This window comes from Numenius arquata, chromosome 6 (genome assembly GCF_964106895.1).
Source record: "Numenius arquata chromosome 6, bNumArq3.hap1.1, whole genome shotgun sequence".
Taxonomy (NCBI): domain Eukaryota; kingdom Metazoa; phylum Chordata; class Aves; order Charadriiformes; family Scolopacidae; genus Numenius; species Numenius arquata.
In genome coordinates this window covers 22,149,999-22,168,773 of record NC_133581.1, presented here as the reverse complement: position 1 = coordinate 22,168,773, position 18,775 = coordinate 22,149,999, and the positions used below count along the sequence as shown (strand labels likewise).

The window sequence follows — 18,775 nt, the reverse complement described above, 5'->3', positions numbered from 1 at the left end:
TGCAATTATACCCTTTATGTCCTGTTTCAATGAACATGCAGTGCAAACAAGTACATGTATTAGATTCATCACTATAAATGGTGCACAAAATCTGTAGTACAGTACATTATATTAAGCTTCATCTTGGCAGGTAGCATTTAAAGCCTTACAAGATAACAGTTCTCTATTACAAAATCTAAGCTAAAATATTCCAGAAATGGCATAACTGTACTGGTAAAGCACAAATGCAAAATGGTAGCTTAGAAGTTCCGGTAATTAATTTGGATTCAGTTTGAATTCTAGGAAAAATACTAATGCAACAATTGTTTTTCAGTGCATTAGAGACTGTCAGAGTGCATATTACTTCAGTCTTTCTACATAAAAGATTACAATTGTACTTTTATTGCCATTGCTCAAAAGGAAGACAGGATCTTTACTTTAGTGGTAAAGGGGGCATGAGTGATGTATCCCCATGTGCAATAAAAGAACTAACGTTCTGCATGAAGGGATGGGCCTTTTCTTGTTGTTCACTTTTGCTCCCAGTAGAACTGGGGTGAAATCCTCATTGACATTAAAAAGGACACAGTTAGATTAAAATGTCCTATTTGGCTCTGGAGATGCTATTAATAGTTGATGCATGACTTTTAAATAACGTAAAAGTTTTTTATCTGAAAATATCTTTAGGCCCTTCACCTCTCCCCTCCCCCACTGAAGAGGAAGAGGCAAAGAATAGCTCTGATGTCATGCCCAGCATTCCTGATGTATTGCTGCGAAAACTACGAGTGCACAAATCACTTCCAGGAAGGTAAAAGCTCATTAGAAGTAGAAAGACATAATTGGGGGAAGGCCCCACTAATGGTTTCCAGTGAACTCCCTTTATGGAATTCCACTCATAGGGGATCCATACTGGTAGACAAATTGCTGCATCTTAAAATGTGCAACAGATTTTTCTGAAAAATTCTGGGGAGTGCACCAACTTCAAGTAACTGGCCAACTTTTAAAATTAGATTTTAACTTCTACATAAAAAGTCTGAAACCTAACTTGCATGCTACAAGTACATTTCTCTACCAGTCTGTCCACTCCTGGTTTTCAGGATTGCTGCTGCAGATACAAATTTGTGTTGAAAATGTTAGAATTTCTTTCCCCTAGAAAAATAATCAGGCCAGATAATGTTTTCCAACAGTAAAAGTCTATCTGCATGTTACAGATGTGTAGAGTAGCACCACACAAGAGATCATCTGAAACTAGTGCTATTGCTGCACAATGCAGTGTAACTATAGCAAGGGAATCCTCTGGTCCACACTCTTCTGAAGTGAAATCATAATAGACTCCCTGCCAGGTGTTTGTCCATACCTTTAGAAATACTTATTTTCATTTTGATTTGAGTTTACTACTATCCAAACTTAACATTTTCTGACAGAATTTAAGTGGAATTCTCCTTTTTGGGGGGAGGTTTATGTTTAAAGTGATACAAAAGTCCATAATTTCAGAAAATATTTTGCTCTGGTCCAAGAAATATAGGGAAGAAAGCTCAAAAGAAGCATTTATCACCACATGCCTTGCATACCGTGCACCACTGGTAACTTTAGACACTGAGCATATTTTATTTTGTATTGCATTAGAATAAAGCTAAGCTTCTTCCGTATTTTTGCATAAGCCTTTTCTTTGAGATAAATAAAACCATAACAAAAATGTTTATTAGGCATTAAAACAATTCCAAACATATTTTGCCAAAACTATTCCTAAATTCACCCATGTGTTTTTATACTATAAATATCAGAGGCCTTCAATCATTTGAAGCAGTCAGTAAGTATTCTCTGTGCAGGTGAAATGAATATTTAACATTTATCGTGAAGGAATGGTTATATACAAGATTTTATATAAGTGAATGCATGAGGTGAAGAAGTTTTAAGAGACCATTACTTGATTGTAATCAAATACTGAAAAGTAATTTCATAGCTAAGTACAAAATAGGTAAATGTTGAACTGGCTTTGAGGATCAGATAATATAGAGACCTTCTGTTTTTCAGATGATATTCTTTAATCAGTTGGCTTAATCTATTGAATGAATACACACGTAACTTTTCATTCTTACTATAAATTTCTCAGAACATTCCCAGCCAAAGGAAAAACGCAAATTTTATCACTCTGTGCTGTGTTATGTAACACATAAGGATGCTTGAACTTCCCTCAAGAAGGACTCCTCCTCTAGGAGGCTTCCTCCTAGAATAACAATAAGCAATATGAATACTAATACTTTAGGCACAAAATCATTTTCCAACACAGGGGACATACTGGCCTCCCTTCTTCTAGTCACTACCCTAAGTATTATTCTACCCAACAAGAAAAATCTGCTGCTCATTGATGCCAGATGCATTGATTTCTAAATTTGAGATTAATGGTGCAATGAATATTACAATAATATTTGCATTTTCTGTAAGTGTCATGTCTGCACAGTGCATGATACCGTCAACAACTCCTATCACTGGCATCCACTAGAATTTGTGTATACACCTGCCGTTTCTTTTGGACGTTTCTCATCTCTGTTCACTTGCATAAAACTGAATAGGTCTCTGATGTTTTGGAACAATTACAGGGAACAAGAACCTGTAAATTCAAACACATGGGATGACTGCCTTTAAGTGAGAACTTGCAATATAATGTTGTCTATCTCGTTTCTTTTATAGTAGTCTATGAAACTGCATTTTGGTAACTTTTTCTAGTTTTTATTTAGTCAGTAATCATTCCTGTGGTGGAAAACTCTTAAAACTCTAACATGTATTATGTCAGTGTCAGAATCAAGGTCAGAATCATTGTTAGCGAAGTTCTAACAAAGTTAGCAGGCAAAACAGGATATTTTAATATACAGTGAGCTGGGGTTTGAATTCTGGCCATCTGTGGTTATCTGTGATCTTCATCATGAGGTTTCAACTGTTAACAGAAGGAAATGGAGTAAAGATAATAATCCAAAGAATAGCATATTGTCATTCGCAACTCCAAAAGGGTACCTTCTGTCTTGCTCTTGTACTTGCAGTTTGTCACAATATAGTGCAGATAGCCAGAAACTTTGGTATGTTTTTGCCAGTACTCAGGCAATACTATGCTCGTGCTTTAAAAAAAACCCATAGGGTTTAGTCATAATGAGTACAATTGAATTAATTAAACGCTAGTTTCATGAAAAGAAATGATAAAATATTTAAGGGATGTCTTTTGTTGTTCTTTTTGACTAAATATTACAAGAGCGTTGTTTTTAGAGGCAAAACTAATTAAAATATGACTTTTTTGCTTTTATTTTTAGCTCTCCTCCACTTACTGAAAAAGAAGTTGAGGTAAGTATGTTCTTAAACTCATTTTTTTTGACATATGCTTCTATTTCAATTGGTTACTGTAAGTCTAAGGGTGGTTATTAGAACCAGGCAATGTGGGGGGAGGGATGTCCAAAAATATTTCTCAGAAAAAAAGCATATTGAGCTCAACCAAAATAACAAATTTATGAAATATGGGCTATTGTCCCAGGCAATATATACTGTAAAAAGGTTTAGAGTAGAAATAAGCAAAACACTTGTTTGCGCTCTCTTTGTAATAAAAAACACACTCGTTTTGGAAATAATTATAATACACTTAAAGTCGTGAAAAAAATTGAGATTAAATGAGACCAGAAACTAAATGAGTTAAATTACATTTTTGTATTGGCCAATAGGAGATTTGGGACAGTTTTTGATGATATCTTGCAGTTAGTTTACATCATTTTTACTTTTTCAGCTCAAGCCAATTTTTTTTAGGTTGCTCTTTAGCTTGCTGGCTTTGTTTCTTTTTTTTTTTTACATACCAGTGAAGAAAAAGATTTTTATTTACATAGCTCCAATCTAATGGAACTGTTGGTGCCTGTGCTCTGCGAAGTATTAATCCTAAGAAATAATGCATCTGTTAAAGAAAGAAACAATCTTTAAAAGCAAGGTGCAAGAGAATAAAAATGTTAGCACTTGAGCTTTTACTGGCTTCAGTGGTAGGTGTTTATCCCTTAGGTAAAACAATGCTAATGGTGAGCTCATCCCTGGATTTCCTCTGCACCGACTATCTGTTTAAAAACCTTGGGGACCCTTGGAGGAAGTCCAGCTAGAAAACAGATCCATTGTGATTCTGATACTTCTGGTAGGCTACTTCCTTCATTATGTCTCTGCTCTACTGATCTCCCAGAAGAACATTCAGGAAAAGAGGCAGCAACATTTTTATTCATATTTTAGAGGAAGTAGAGAGGAGTGATTTTTGAGACAATCTAATTTAAAAAATATTTTCAATTTTCTGTTTCAATACTTATTTAAGCACCAAAGTTTGTTAAACACATAAATTATTCATAAGTTGTTACTGGAAGTTTACATTACTGTCACACTTATTTAAAAATGTCTTTTTTAAATCCAAACAGAATGTATTTGTACAACTTTCCTTGGCCTTTAGAAATGATAGTTATACCTTGGAATCTAGAATTAACCAAGCAGAGAGAGAGAGAAATCTTACTGAAGAGAATGCTGAGAAGGAACTGGAAAACTTTAAAGCAGCCATTACGGTAAGAAAACAACAATAATGCTTTCTCTGATCTATAGTGTACACAAAAATGCACACACATTGGAAATATGTGTGGCTACATTTGCTTATACCTATTGTAAATTGAGCCCCAAAAGTTAATTTTATGCCATTTGAGCTACTTACCAAAGCTGCCTACCACTCTAAACAAGAGAGAGCATTTTCTGCCAGAGTGGGCCACCATTGCTGGAAATGCATAGAGGATGTTGCCCTAAGTCTAACAGATTTCACGAATAAATACTATGAATTTACTGTTCAATTCTTGGAATAAACCTGTGACAAACCTAAGAGCATTTGGAACTGCAATTTGAGCACTGATCCATGCTCTCCTGGGCAAGACCTTCTTTAGCAGTAAATTTGAGGTGTCCAGTTAGCTGAGATACTGAAATGATCTGAAGCCTGAATCCCAAGATTTGTGACCCGAAAGACCTCTTAACTGCAGATAGAGGAAGGCAGTGTAGGAAAGGAAACAGCGAGGATTACTTAAGGAATACATGCAATCTCAGGATCAGGTTATGGGCCTGAATACACTTTCATTCCAGCCATCCCTCGTTCTTTTATCAGCATAAGTTTTCAGTCCTTCTTGCCAAGTTTCTCTGGATTTTCTAACTGAAATGACAAATATATCTCTGAGATGTGTCAATTTATGTGCTGCACATGTTTTTGTGCAAAAATGGAAGGGATGCTTAGATACCATGCTGCTAAAGGAAATAGTTGTAGACCCAATTTGCATATTACATGGAAGTGTTGCCATACTTTTGAGAAATAGTTAGGAGAACCTATGATTCTCCTATTTACTTTATCAAGAACATCATCAGGTAAGAAAGGACAGAATTTAAAAATTAATTAAAAATTGTGGTATTTGCATCTTTTAATCTGGAATTTCAAATCTGCATTTCCAGATTAATTGTTCCTGAAGAAAAATAAAATTTTTTTAATGTTTTGCTGGTCTTCCCTCTGTTCAAAGAGTAAGCAGAAACAACCTATTAAATCTCAGGGTTTTATTTATTATAATATTCAGTATAGATACACATTTTTACAACTAGTGTATAAGGGCACTTAAAAACCGAAAAAAAAAAAGTCTGTTAGATTTGACATGTATTTTCTTTTAATTAGGCACCAAAGACCATGTTGCCAGCATGGGACAAATGTGATCAGCTTTTTCCTGCTTTATGCAGTTCACTTGCTACAGTCTGGCTTTCACAAGCTTTTTTATGTAATTTGTAACAAAGTGGAAACTACCATTCATATAAAAGCTTTTGTTCTGTACAATGGAATAATCTAACAAGCAAGTAAATGAAGTGATGGCTTCTGTATAATCTATGTCATATTAGACGTAGACTTGTTCCAATCTCAGTGGGAGGTTATCTTCATTTCTGTAGAAGAGGCACATGTTATATGGCTCAATGACAGTTTTACCAGTCTTTATGATTTTTTTTTATTGATCTTGTGATAATTGATGTTTTATTCAAAAACCCAACTTCAAGAGAAAGCTGATTTATACGAACTTCAGATTTGTTCAAGAAAATAAGCAAGTTACAGTTGCCAAGAAAAACCTGTAAATCTGAAATTCTGTGTGTGATTTTCTCAAACAGATTCCTTTGTGCCTTCTTGGGTCTTGCAGTCAAATGTCATACGCAATTTATTATCACACGAGCTTCAGAGATAAATAAGTTTAAGAATTTTTTGTTGTTGCAATTGTTGTCATTGTGCCAGATTCATCAGTCTCTTATCTGTGTTTCTGCACCAAGGTTTGCACTACAAACGCAGGTGCTCAAATGACCCTACTCAAAGTTACTGCACATCACTCCCTTCTTTTGAAGGGGGAAGAAAAAGAGGAGGAAGAGAGATTATTCTTTTCATACATCATTTCAATGCATTGACTTGCAGTAATACAAGTGCGGGGTTGCAGAGAACTAGGGCACAATGCAGCTGGTCAGAGGGAAAATTGTGTGAATGGCAAGATAGTGATTAATTAACTAAAACAACCTCATTGCTAAAAGTGGTGCATCCTGGTGCATTTTCAGAATATAGGAATCATCCAGCATCACAAAGTCTGCCTGTAAGTCTGAACTAAATTGTATCGGGTTTTCTCATATCAAACTTCTCTGTGAACAGAAAACTCATTCAGTGAAGAGGTGTTCACTAAGGCTTTGGCTAATAAAACATCTAAATTCACTCTTGCTTTTGGTAAAAAGCATATATTCCAAGGAAGATATATGTATTGATGCTTTCCAGTATTAATCTGAGCTATAAAAGTGACGATATTAATCCAGTGCATAAGTGTATGTATTGATTGACAAAAAATGGTTAAGAAATTGCAATTGCCATTTGATTTACAGGCTATATTATTTTTATTACGCTTTTATGTTTGGAATTCTTGAGACCATAATATCTTATTTTCCAAATAAGTGAAGTATCATGGAACTGAAAGAACATAAACGGCCTTCTTGACACCTTGTGCCCAGTGAATTAAAACGTTCTTTGTGTTTTGGCAATTATTTGTAAGTACTAGTTCAAATAAACTTGGCATTTGTAAAGTTCCCAGGTAGCGAGGCATGATTCATAATTAAGTCCAAATGGAAAAGTATTGCAAATGTGCTTAGCCCTCTTTAACTCCCTGAAAACTGTGCCTGCATTATGCAGTGAAGCACCACTCTGAAACAGAGAAGCAGCCCTCTCTAGGTTATCTCTGGTGGTAGTCATGGCTCTCCTCTGGGGCTAGTTTGTCCATGTGTAGATCTGCCTAGACTTCTCTACCCCAATTCTGTGGCTCAGGCTTCTTCATCTGAACTAAAAGTGGCAAGACATGATAATAAACCCTATGCATTTTCACTTTAGTCTTCAGCTCACTTATGGCATCACTATGAACACAGAGAAGCTTACCAGAAGCTATTGGAGGATATTGCCGTTCTGCGGCGTTTAGCGGCTAGACTATCTAGTCGTGCTGAGATGGTTGGAGCCGTTCGCCAGGTAAGAACATACTGGTGTCTAACACGTATCCTGGCTGCGTATGTTCACTCTTTCTCTTTTTCAGCCATAGCTCGAGGTTATATTAGCCCTTTGAATTTTATTTGCCATTTTGACAGATTAAAGGCATTCATTGTAGTGTCAGAGAAGACGCCATTTCAATCTGGAAATAGAATTTAAACAGAAGGAGATTACACATTAAGCTATTCAACATCTGTATAATAGGAGCATATATATTATTCAGAACTATAACTGCATCACAAGAAACATTTAAAATCAGTGCAGCACTAATAAGAAAACTTTTCTGGGTCGAAAAGCTCATCTAGTTCAGTCAATTGTCTTTGGCAATAGCTTAGTCAGACAATTGTAAAGTGTATAACAGAGCAAGTACAAATGAGAACACAGCAATCCCCTGCTCAGTTCAAGACTGCTGCTTCTTCCTATTAAAATAACTAGACTGATGCCAGTGACTAAGACCTTGAAGGATTTGAAGACAAATGTACATATACCACATAACTAATAAGAAAGGCGCACAGACAGACTGTATAAATGTATGACAAAATAAATTACTATATTCTGTGGATGTATATGAATGCATGTGCATTTGTGTTCCAATTAGCTTAGGAATTTTCAGTCATGGAGGTTCCAATATTTCTGTAAGAACAAGTTTAGCCCTGACAGGGAACATACACATAGTGGCAAATGATTTGTTTGAGAAGTGTGGACATTATCTGAGTATTCCTCTCTTTTCTTCCTTAGGAGAAGCGTATGTCAAAGGCAACAGAGGTAATGATGCAGTATGTGGAAAATCTGAAAAGAACGTATGAAAAGGATCATGCTGAACTTATGGAGTTCAAGAAACTTGCCAATCAGAATTCTAGCAGAAGCTATGGTGCATCTGGTAAAAAAAAATAAAAATTTAAGGGTTTGTCTTGCCTCTATACAGAGAGGTGTTGGTGCTATTAATGATAAAAAGTGAAACATCATGAAACCTCTTTAGGAAGTTCTGATCTATAGGAGTAGATTTCAAAAATTTATAGGTATAACAATTGAAATATTTAATATAAGCCATACTTAATGCTACAGTGCAGTAATTTAAAGTTGCTATCATTTACCAAATTCTGATGAGATCCAATGGCATTTTCGTTGGCCTCTTGCACATATGTGTAGCTTGCAGAGTTTTAACACATGTACCTCCTAAGTAACAAATGATGCAAAATTTCATCATTAAAAAGATTTTTTTCTTTTTGAAACCCTTCCTTTCCTAGTTTGCTGGAAACTGAAATATGAGTATTTTCTTTTGCAAAAAACTTACACATGGAGGCAAATAGTGGGCTTTGGCATGATCTCAGTAAAGATAGTAATGGTTCAATTTTTTGCAATTATTTCAAATTTCTTCTGTGGTTGTAATTGAGACCAAAACTGTATGACAGATAATACGCAGTCACTACAGACCTTGTATGAATATACTATGTCTGAGTTTGAAATACAAGCAAGGGGTTTATTAATATTATTTATAGATACTCATATAGTCTAAGACTGTTCTTTATCTACTGTTTTCATGCAGAGGATGGAGTACCTCGTTCATCTAGATCCATGTCTCTTACTGTTGGAAAGGTATTTCTACAATATAAAGAAAATGAAGTGAACATTTTATGTAGTGAAATTTCTTTATCTACATACACTCACTTTTATGTGTTCAAAGCATAGTGCTGGTAAATTCTCATGTAATTTAGTGCATGTGTTTTGTAGCTTTGGATACATGATTAATTATGACTTTGTGCAATGATAATGCTTACTGTGAAGCTATAAATTATAAAGGGACCTATTTATTTAAGAATAATTGTATTCCAGGCTACACACCTGTGGTCCAGAGAATGGCTTAGGTCCTGTGCGTTATTCTAGTTTCTCAGTGAGGAAGCTGAACATTGAATCAAAACTTACTATATGATTCATTTTCATTATCTTAAAAATTATATCATATTCAGAGCAGCTTAGATGTAAACAGTTATTTTTAAGTGGGGCTCATTTTTCAGTTCGCATCAAAGTATCTTATTTGGTTTGACAAAGCATTCAGAGCAAGAGGTTATCTCAGATTGTTTTGACTTGACCAATTAATAACTTTAACACGACCAGTGTTCCATTTCTGCAAAAATTCCAAGTGTTGGAGATCAAGTTTGTTACAAAACTTCCTAAAACAACCAATGATTTGAGACAGCCAAGTACCAGTGTAACCATTATGAGATTTGATGGTCAAAGTCGTTATATTCTTTCTATTATTCTTTTCATATTTTTATTTGCTTGGGTGGTAGTTCTTTAGATTTAGTTTATCCCTGTCACCTGAGTGCTGGATGGAAAGAATTAGAGCACATAGCATGCTGAGGGCAAGACTGAATTTCAGAGTGAGAACTATATAAGGTGAAACAGAGGTCCCAAAAAAAGATAAAATTTGACAAGGAAAGTACAAGTCCAAATAATAAAGAACGGGGGGAAAAAATCCAAAACACTAGACTGGGCTGCCTAATATACCTGCAGACTCTCCAATATAGTTTTTCAGGGGGACATTAGATAAACCTCTGTCATTAATGAATGGGTATAGTCGGTTTTGTCTAGAACCAGGATCATAGAGTAGATGACTCCTTCTATATATTTAGTAAATCTGTCTTTAACTACTTTCCTGTAAAGTTACCTAGAGCAGAATCTTAGAAGTGTTTGAATATGCATTAAGATGAAACTGTTAGGTGCTGTATGTGCTGGATTTTTTACTCAGTTGGAGGTGTAGATTTCACTACATGTATGTCATAGGATGAAGTATTTGGCTACTTACCTAATGAGAGCAAAAACTTACACGATCTATACTTGAGCTAGAATATATTGTGTAAAGCTAGCATGTGTTTGTCATATAAAGAATTTCCATGGTCTTTGGGAAATGTTAGCAATGTCACATGATGCTAGGTACTTGAGGGTGGAGACAAGGCTCTGTTCTTTTGCAGAGGGAATGGAAGTTATTGTTTCTGTAAGTTATAATTTGTAGGTTTAGAAATAATTAATATATCATAGCGAGTACAGTATATCATAATGGGTACATAGCAAGAGAGGAATTTCATGTATTTGCCAATCATTGTGACACTGGCACTTTACCCAGTATCATATACGTCTGGTTTAACCAAAGATAATAGCCTTTAATAAGAATTGACAATAACAGCTCAGAACATATCTGTTGTGTCTTACACTATTGGGCTTTCAGTGTGGAGGGAAAAGAGAAGCACCCCAGTACACCACCTCATTTCACACTAAGCACTTGCCACGCCAGACAGTACTAGAGGAAGTTTTGGGGAAAACTACAGCCCTGACAGCCATTCGTCTCCATTTTGCTCCCAACTCTCCTTTCCCCCAAGGAACAATAACCTACGTCTTTGCCACACCTATTAACTTGTAGAATTGTTCTTCAGCATATCTTGTTGTATGATAGAAAAAAAATGTTGTTTGTCACAGAATATGCCTCGGAGGAGAGTCAGTGTTGCTGTTGTTCCTAAATTTAACTCCTTAAACATTCCTGGTCAGTCACCAACAGCTTCACCTATACCTTCAATGCCTTCCCTGGTAAGTAAACCCCACAGTTTAAAGATACTGCTTTTTGTCTAAACCACTTTTTCATTGGACCAAGCCATAGTTACTAAAAAATGTAAGCTTTTTCATTGGTTTAATTTATTTTGACTTTTGTGTAAGGGACATATGCCTTTGGAATCTACCTCTATAAACAATCACTTAGGATGCAGAGCCAAATAGAGCTAGCTGGTGATTCAGAGCCGTTAGGCATTAGTTTAGGCAATTTGTCTTTAATCTGTGGCAACAGACTGGAAAGATGTAGCAAAATTAGTTGTCCACTGTAGGAGAGAAATTTTAACTAGAATCCATAGAAGATGATTGGACTGCTTCTCTTCATTGCCAAGTCCACTAAACAGAAAAGCATGTAATTAACATGCAGAAATGTATGTGGTACAAATTTAGAAGTTCTGTCATGATCTGAGATTAGTGGAGCTATCAGCTCTTTGCCTTGACTTTTTGTTTATAATGAGAATCTAATCTGAACCTAATAAATCTATATAAATGCTTTGGAGGAAAACTGCAAGGCATACCAATGGTTCAGAGATGAGCTAAGATGGCACATAACCTGAAAATTATGCAGTTTTCTCTTTAAAATGTAGGGCTATTTAAATAAGGGGCATTGCTGAGAAGCTAAATCCATTTTAGTTTTAAGAAAAAAATCTATTTGTGCAATCTAGTTATTGTGTCCTCAGAATCAACTGTTTCAGGACCCAAGTGTTTATTTACTATGATTTATTATAATTTTTGTTTAAAATTTTCCATTGAAAGCTTAGGTAACAAATACATTTCCTAAGATAATATGGAGAGAAGCAATAGAGTAATTTTACTGCTCAGTGATTAATATATGAAGAAGAAAGTCTTTTATTGGAAAAAATAAGCAGGGTAGAAGGGAATGTGGCAGAAAATTCTTCTTAATGTGCAAGTCCATTGTTTACTGTGGTTAGTAGGAGTAATTTGGAAGCTCTGTATTAAAGATACATTGACTGTCATTTTACTGAAGACTCATTTGAAATTAATTAATGGATGTAACATTTATTGCTGTTTTTCCCTTACAGTCTGAATCACCTAGTAATGGAAAGAGCAATCTAACATCTACTCCTGTTCTGCCAGCACTTTTAGAAAAGTGAGTTTTCTCCAGTTCATCTCATTACCTATTAAATCCGGCTATGAAATGAAAATGATATAATTTCTATCTTTCCTGGCAGAAGTTATATCAAGGCATAAGGCATTGAAATCAGTGACACAATATTGGCTTAGGTTGTATCACGATGCGGTAACTGTACTTTACTGTGTCACCATCATATTTTTTCTTTTCATATTCAAGGAGTTTACAAGCAGTATCAGAATTAAATTAAGCCTGCTGTGATCATTAGAACTCATCATGTAAAACTGCAGCAGAATATAATCTTCTGCTATACATTCACACATTTGAGTAGGCCTGCCTTCAAAACTGGACAAAACTAAGTATATTACATACAACGCATGTGGCTTTTTAAAAAATATATTTCCTGGAACAAATTAATGCTGTATCTAAAGTTCGCCATGAGCAACCGCGGGTATGAACATTCTTGAAAAATAGAGCTTCTGTAATAATAGAATACAAAGATGAGCAATATAGAATCATAGAATTGCCTAGGTTGGAAGAGACCTTTCAGATCATCTAGTCCAACCATCAACCTAACACTGACAAAACCCATCACTAAACCATCCCTCTAAGCACTATGCCTACCCATCTATTAAATACCTTCAGGGATGGTGCCTCAACCACTTCCCTGGGCAGCCCATTCCAATGCTTAATAACCCTTTCAGTGTAAAAATTTTTCCCAATATCCATCCTAAACCTCCTCTGGTGCAACTTGAGGCCGTTTCCTCTTATCCCATCGCCTGTGACTTGGGAGAAGAGACTGACCCCTGCCTCTCTACAACCTCCTTTCAGGTAGTTGTAGAGAGTGATAAGGTCTCCCCTCAGCCTCCTTTTCTCTAGGCTGAACAACCCCAGCTCCCTCAGCCTCTCCTCATAAGACTTATTCTCCAGACCCCTCACCAGCATCGTTGCCCTTCTCTGGACCCACTCCAGCACCTCAATGTCTTTTTCGTAGTGAGGGGCCCAAAACTGGACACAGTACTTGAGGTGGGGCCTCACCAGTGCTGACTACAGGGGGATGATCACTTCCCTAGTCCTACTCACCACGCTGTGCCTGATACAGGCCAAGACACTGTTGGCCTTCTTGGCCACCTGGGCACACTGCTGGCTCATATTCAGCCAGCTGTCGACCAAGACCCCCAGGTCCTTTTCTGCCAGGCAGCTTTCCAACCACTCTTCCACTATGAACATATGTGAGACTGGAATGAGAACAGAAGGCATATTCAAGCTGTTCTACAATGTCCTTGTAAGCAGTTACCATTATGGGTGCAGGTACTGTTGCATTTGCAAACCCGTGTGTGTATATACTCTATTCATATGTATAATCAGCCTAGAAAGCCACAATAAAAAATTGTCAGGCACCTTTCCAAATACTTATCTCTTTCAGGAAATGTTGCACATTCTAAGGAAGTTGCTTGATGTTTCAGAAGTAAAACTTACTGAAACATCACATTAATTTTTGTCGTTGTTGTTACTACTACTATTACTACTACTTTGATTGTTTAGGCTGTTTACAATATCACAATAAAATTTCTGCAATACTAATTTAAATTCAAGTTTGTTAGGATGCTTTAAACAAGCAAATTAAAAGCTTTGAAATGTGTGAACTTACATCAGTACAGAATACTGATTTCCACATATTATAGATGTTCCACATCTATATATATGCCACATATACTTAGTGCTGAGACAGGACAAAATTTATCTTATGTCTTTTTTTACTTCTGTGCTTAACCAAGACTGAAAATATGCAACAATTGGGAAAACAAAAATAGTGGACTATGGCGTTAGTTGTTACAAGTCACCAGAACTCTGCAAGATTTAGACCATCTTTTGAAACTGTACAGAAATTCAGTTCTATACGGACGGGGGAAGGAACCCACCTTATCAATATTTCTTACTGGATCTTAAAAAAACAAATTGTGTTATCAAGTAACAGAAGTAGAACTTGAAATTCAGGTTTGAGTGTAAGTATGTATGTATGGGACAGCTACCAGAGTAGTGTAAAATTGCACAGTTCAGCAGAGTTTTGTATATTCAAGCACTTCAAGCTTATATTCATGATGTATTTAAAGTCCAAGTGAAAATAATGTTTACTGTTAATTTGACTTCTTGAGAGAAAATCCATTGCTTACAGATGGTGTCAATCAGGATGAATTATTCTGCCATTGATTTTAGTGTCAGAAAAATAAGGTCTACAAAAAGGGTTAGATTCTAGAAGTTGAAATGGGATCCACTGTTGAGCTTATTAAACCTTGACTTTGTTAGACTTGCTAGGTCGTATCTGAATCGCTTAAAAGTCTCTGTCACAGACTTAAATAAATAGGGACAGGTGAGCACTGCAGAAAAAAGAGCAACATATAATGGCTTATCTTTAGACTAATTGTCAAAAACTTGTACTTAAGAAACATTTTAGTGACAAAAGCTATGTATGTGTTTGTATTTTTTTACCTGTGCATCAGTTCAGCAGAAAGAAGTACCTAAAAGGCAAATAAGAAAAACATTCTGTTAAATTAATATTTGATATTATTCCTATTATGTTTCTCTGATCAAGCAGGCTACAATTTCTAAGATGATTTTTAGAAAGTTGAGGGAATTATTTTAAAGAATTGTAAATAAACACCATGGAAAAGCCAGGAAACAAATGCTCTTTTCTCTTTTAAAGAAGAAACAAAATACAAGTTTTAATACCTTAGAAACAGATTAATTACTGTTCTTTAATTACAACATTTTGAAACTAAAATTTTGCTTAGTGTTTAGTTTTTTTCTTTTGTAAGACACTTTATTTCTCTGATGTACATTAAAGAAGAAAAAACAGGAGTCACAAAATTTTGTGTGATTGTTCTTGTTCAGTAGTATACTCCAAATGCAATACATTTCAGTGCTGTTATTTTCTGTTTGTCTGTTTCTTTTGTCTTGACAGTGGTAAGACTAATGGAGAGCCTGACTGTGAAACCTCTACTTCTGTGCTGACGCAGAGTGGGTTGGAAGAAATCAATCCTGAAACTAAAGCCAAGATAGAAGAGGAAGCATATAACAAAGGGTGGGAATATTTTATGTGAATTAAATCTGTAAATATGCACTACCAGATGAGGGCATATGTTTTTATAATGTAATTTTAAATGTAAAATGATTGACATAATCAATAGGAGCTCCTAGAAGATGGTCGTAATTGAAGCAATTTGGGAAACAGTGTGAATGAGCTTCATATTTGCATCATAGCTGTTCACTTTCATCTTTCATTAGTGTTAGCCAAACTGTGGGAGAGCAGTTATATCAGACATTCAGAGATGAGTGGGTGTTCTTATGTCAATAGTCTTCAGCTTCATGATAGGATAATCTAAAACAACATTCTAAAATGTTTATTCTGAAAAGTGTACCTGGAAATGAGTAAAGAGTAGGTATCCTCTTTTGCAGTAAACTCATGTCGTTTGTGTCACAAAGTGCTTTACACAGCATGTTTTAGGGCAATTAACAGCTTTGGGATCTGTTTCTGAATGTCAGGCAAAGAACATTGTACTGTGTGAAGAGTGAGACAAAAATTTTTATCCTTTCCTGCAGAATCCAACAAGCCATCTTTAGCGTGTATTTGCACTTGTTCTCCAGGAAAATAAAATATCTAGGGATGTTGAAAATGATTGATAACTAACAGAGAAATACTTACCAACTCTTTTACAATAGTCAAAAGTTGTGCTCTGCTGAGGACTGTAATCTCTTATTCAAGATGATAAAGTGGGTGTTGGCCTCCTCTCCCAAGTGAATAATGACAGGACCAGAGGAAATGGTCTGAAGTTGCTGCAGGGGAGGTTTAGATTAGGTATTAGGGAGAATTACTTTACTGAGAGGGTGGTCAGGCACCGGAACAGCCTGCCCGGGGAGGTGGTGGAGTCACCATCCCTGAAGCTATTTAAGAAACGTGTAGATGTGCACTTCAGGGCATGCTCTAGTGGCATGTTCTAGTGGCCGAGATTGTAGGGGATTTTTGTGTGTGTGCAGTTGGTCTCGGTGATCTCAGAGGTCCTTTCCAACCATGACAATTCTGTGATTCTGTGATTTGGTAACAGAGCTAATAAAATCCTCCATTAAAGAAGGGTGGCTGTCTGTGTGTCATATGCATGGTCTTTAGCTAGTTTTTGCTCTTGTCTGGGTGCTGCAACACTGCTACTTGTGTTTTATTGAATGTAACAAAAAAGCTAATATTTCGTTACATAGGAACAGGCTTATATAGCATGCTAGACTACGAAAGGTGTTTTGTCTCTTAAAGCTATCAGGAAGGCTTGAAGAAAACCAAAGAACTTCAGGAACTGAAGGAAGAAGATGAAGAGACACCAAAAGAAAGTCATGATGAACATGAAGAAAGTGAAAATGAAGATGAGATAAAAACCCTGAAAAGCAGGTGAGACAGTGGTGTAATATGTCCATACAAGAGGAACTAATTTTTTCTATTTGTGGTACCCAATCAGGTGTTTTATACTATTATCTTCACATGTTTTCTTCCAGTCTAGGGAAGCATATTTGAAATAACAGTATTTTCACAGAAAGGCATATTCCAAGATAACATAGTTGGAAAATGCAAAACTTTTTATTTTGATATTTCAACTAAAATTGAATGTTGACATCAAGATGCTTCATCTTGATGGGGTTTGGTTATGATTTGAGATCAAAAGTATTCCACAAAAGTTCTGTAGATGCCAGAATGTATGGCTCAATAGGCATACATTGTCTCATAAAAGTTGTAATTCAGGAATCTAATGCCCATATTTGTGCCATACATCATTCCCAAAGGATCCTCACGGGTGAGTCTTTCAGTACATCTACAAGGTGAATGCAGGTCAAGAAAAGCTCCTCAGCTATGTTGGACTTGCTCTGACTGGGACAGGCAGGTACCTACTCTCTCTGGAAGCTGTGTAGATGCAGCAGAACAGCAGTGTGCTGGAGTTCCTGCCTTTCAGCAGAGTTACATGTTTATTGCATTCATCTGTACCCAATGCTCTGTCTGTACTAGGGGGATTCTGTTTTTAATCCTCTGCTTATTGTCTTGCCTGAAGCATTTAATGCCTAACTGGAAAACTTCTCTGAAATTTTCAGCTTTTCTTAGAGTTAATTATTGCGTCTCCTTGGTGGTTCTACTACCCAATTCAATATACCTGCAATTTCCTGGACTTTAAAGGCAAAGAGGCTTTTCCATTAGAGATGAATTGAATGCTGGCCAAAGCAAGTAATATGTCCCATCGCAAGCTAAGATAGAATCCTTATGTGATCCAGAAGAATTCATTTCCATTCCACAACCATTATGGTTGTAAACATCTTTTAATTTGAGATTTCAGCTATGTTCAGAAGGGCAGCCATCTCACTAGTCACGAAATTCTTAGGAAGAAATGCAGAATTTTACATCAGATCAGTCTCTGAGATTTGCCAGTTGACAGGAGGGAGAAATAGAAGTCAAGTTTATGGTCTTTAGCCATCTTGCAAATATCACCCATATCTGAGTGTACAGCTCTTCTTAAAAGAACTTAGCAGTCTGATTCTTCTCTGACACGGTGTTTGTATTTGGAAGAAAGGTGGTGCACCATACATCTATGAAGCTTTTCAAATTAAAGAGTTTAAGATAATAAATTTGCATATGATTAATAGATAACAGTTTTCTTTTAATTTTACAGCAGACTTGAAGTCATCATTAATTATTTACATATACTGTACCCCAAACTGTGTAAACACTGGAATGTGGTATGGCTTGTAGTGGCTGCGATAATCATTTTTGCTGTGGTGTTGGGAATCTACCATTCATACAACTCCTGTGATGAAAAATCAGAGGGACCTGAAGGGAAGGCCAGCTGTTCTGCTGCCCATCAATCTTCCTGGTGGAACTCAGGATTTCAACATGAGCAACGCACTGAATAATAAAGGCACAACCATGTATTTATGGTACCTAAGCAAGTACGTGTATTAGAACACAGTTGTTAAAGATAGTGCTTAGTCATCCTTATGATTGTTAAATGTGATCTGTTAGACAAGTGAATTACTCCACACCATCAGGTTGGGGGATACATTGTGAACATACCTTGCCAAAATGACAATCTGGTAAATAATCCTGTCTGTCCTCTTATTGTAAATGACTGATACAAATAAAGGCATATTGAATCATTATAAGGTTGTGGCAGTAATCAGCAACCAGCAAGACATTTAAAAGAATGATTTGCACAGGACATTGACATCTCTGTTATGATTTTGAAGAAAATTTTAAAACCTGCATTTACAGTTAGTGCTTTACTTTGCATTTCCTGAATTTATTGGTGATCATTGAAGTACTAATGGCATTTAAGTCCTTTGGGTTTTAAGAGCCTAATTCATTTCCCTTTTTCATGATTATTGGGTAGAAATTGAAGTTCTTCTATGGAAAGTTAGGATTATATTATCAGATCAAATGCCTTGCTGATAAAGTAATCTTATAAGAGGAATTATCTGTATAATTACTTGAATGGAATACTAAT

General features: G+C 36.0%; 1 protein-coding gene across 1 annotated transcript in view; it reads left to right on the top strand.

Moving 5' to 3' along the window:
* Positions 1-18,185, top strand: part of IRAG1 (inositol 1,4,5-triphosphate receptor associated 1) — a 41,253-nt gene extending 23,068 nt beyond the window's left edge. The window contains exons 10-20 of the mRNA XM_074148770.1: positions 664-784; positions 3,279-3,309; positions 4,404-4,544; positions 7,403-7,534; positions 8,291-8,432; positions 9,099-9,148; positions 11,027-11,134; positions 12,196-12,263; positions 15,208-15,327; positions 16,549-16,680; positions 17,945-18,185. Coding sequence (XP_074004871.1) covers positions 664-784; positions 3,279-3,309; positions 4,404-4,544; positions 7,403-7,534; positions 8,291-8,432; positions 9,099-9,148; positions 11,027-11,134; positions 12,196-12,263; positions 15,208-15,327; positions 16,549-16,680; positions 17,945-18,185 — 1,286 coding nt within the window. The remainder of the gene's footprint in view (positions 1-663; positions 785-3,278; positions 3,310-4,403; positions 4,545-7,402; positions 7,535-8,290; positions 8,433-9,098; positions 9,149-11,026; positions 11,135-12,195; positions 12,264-15,207; positions 15,328-16,548; positions 16,681-17,944) is intronic.
* The last annotated feature ends 590 nt before the right edge of the window (positions 18,186-18,775 follow it).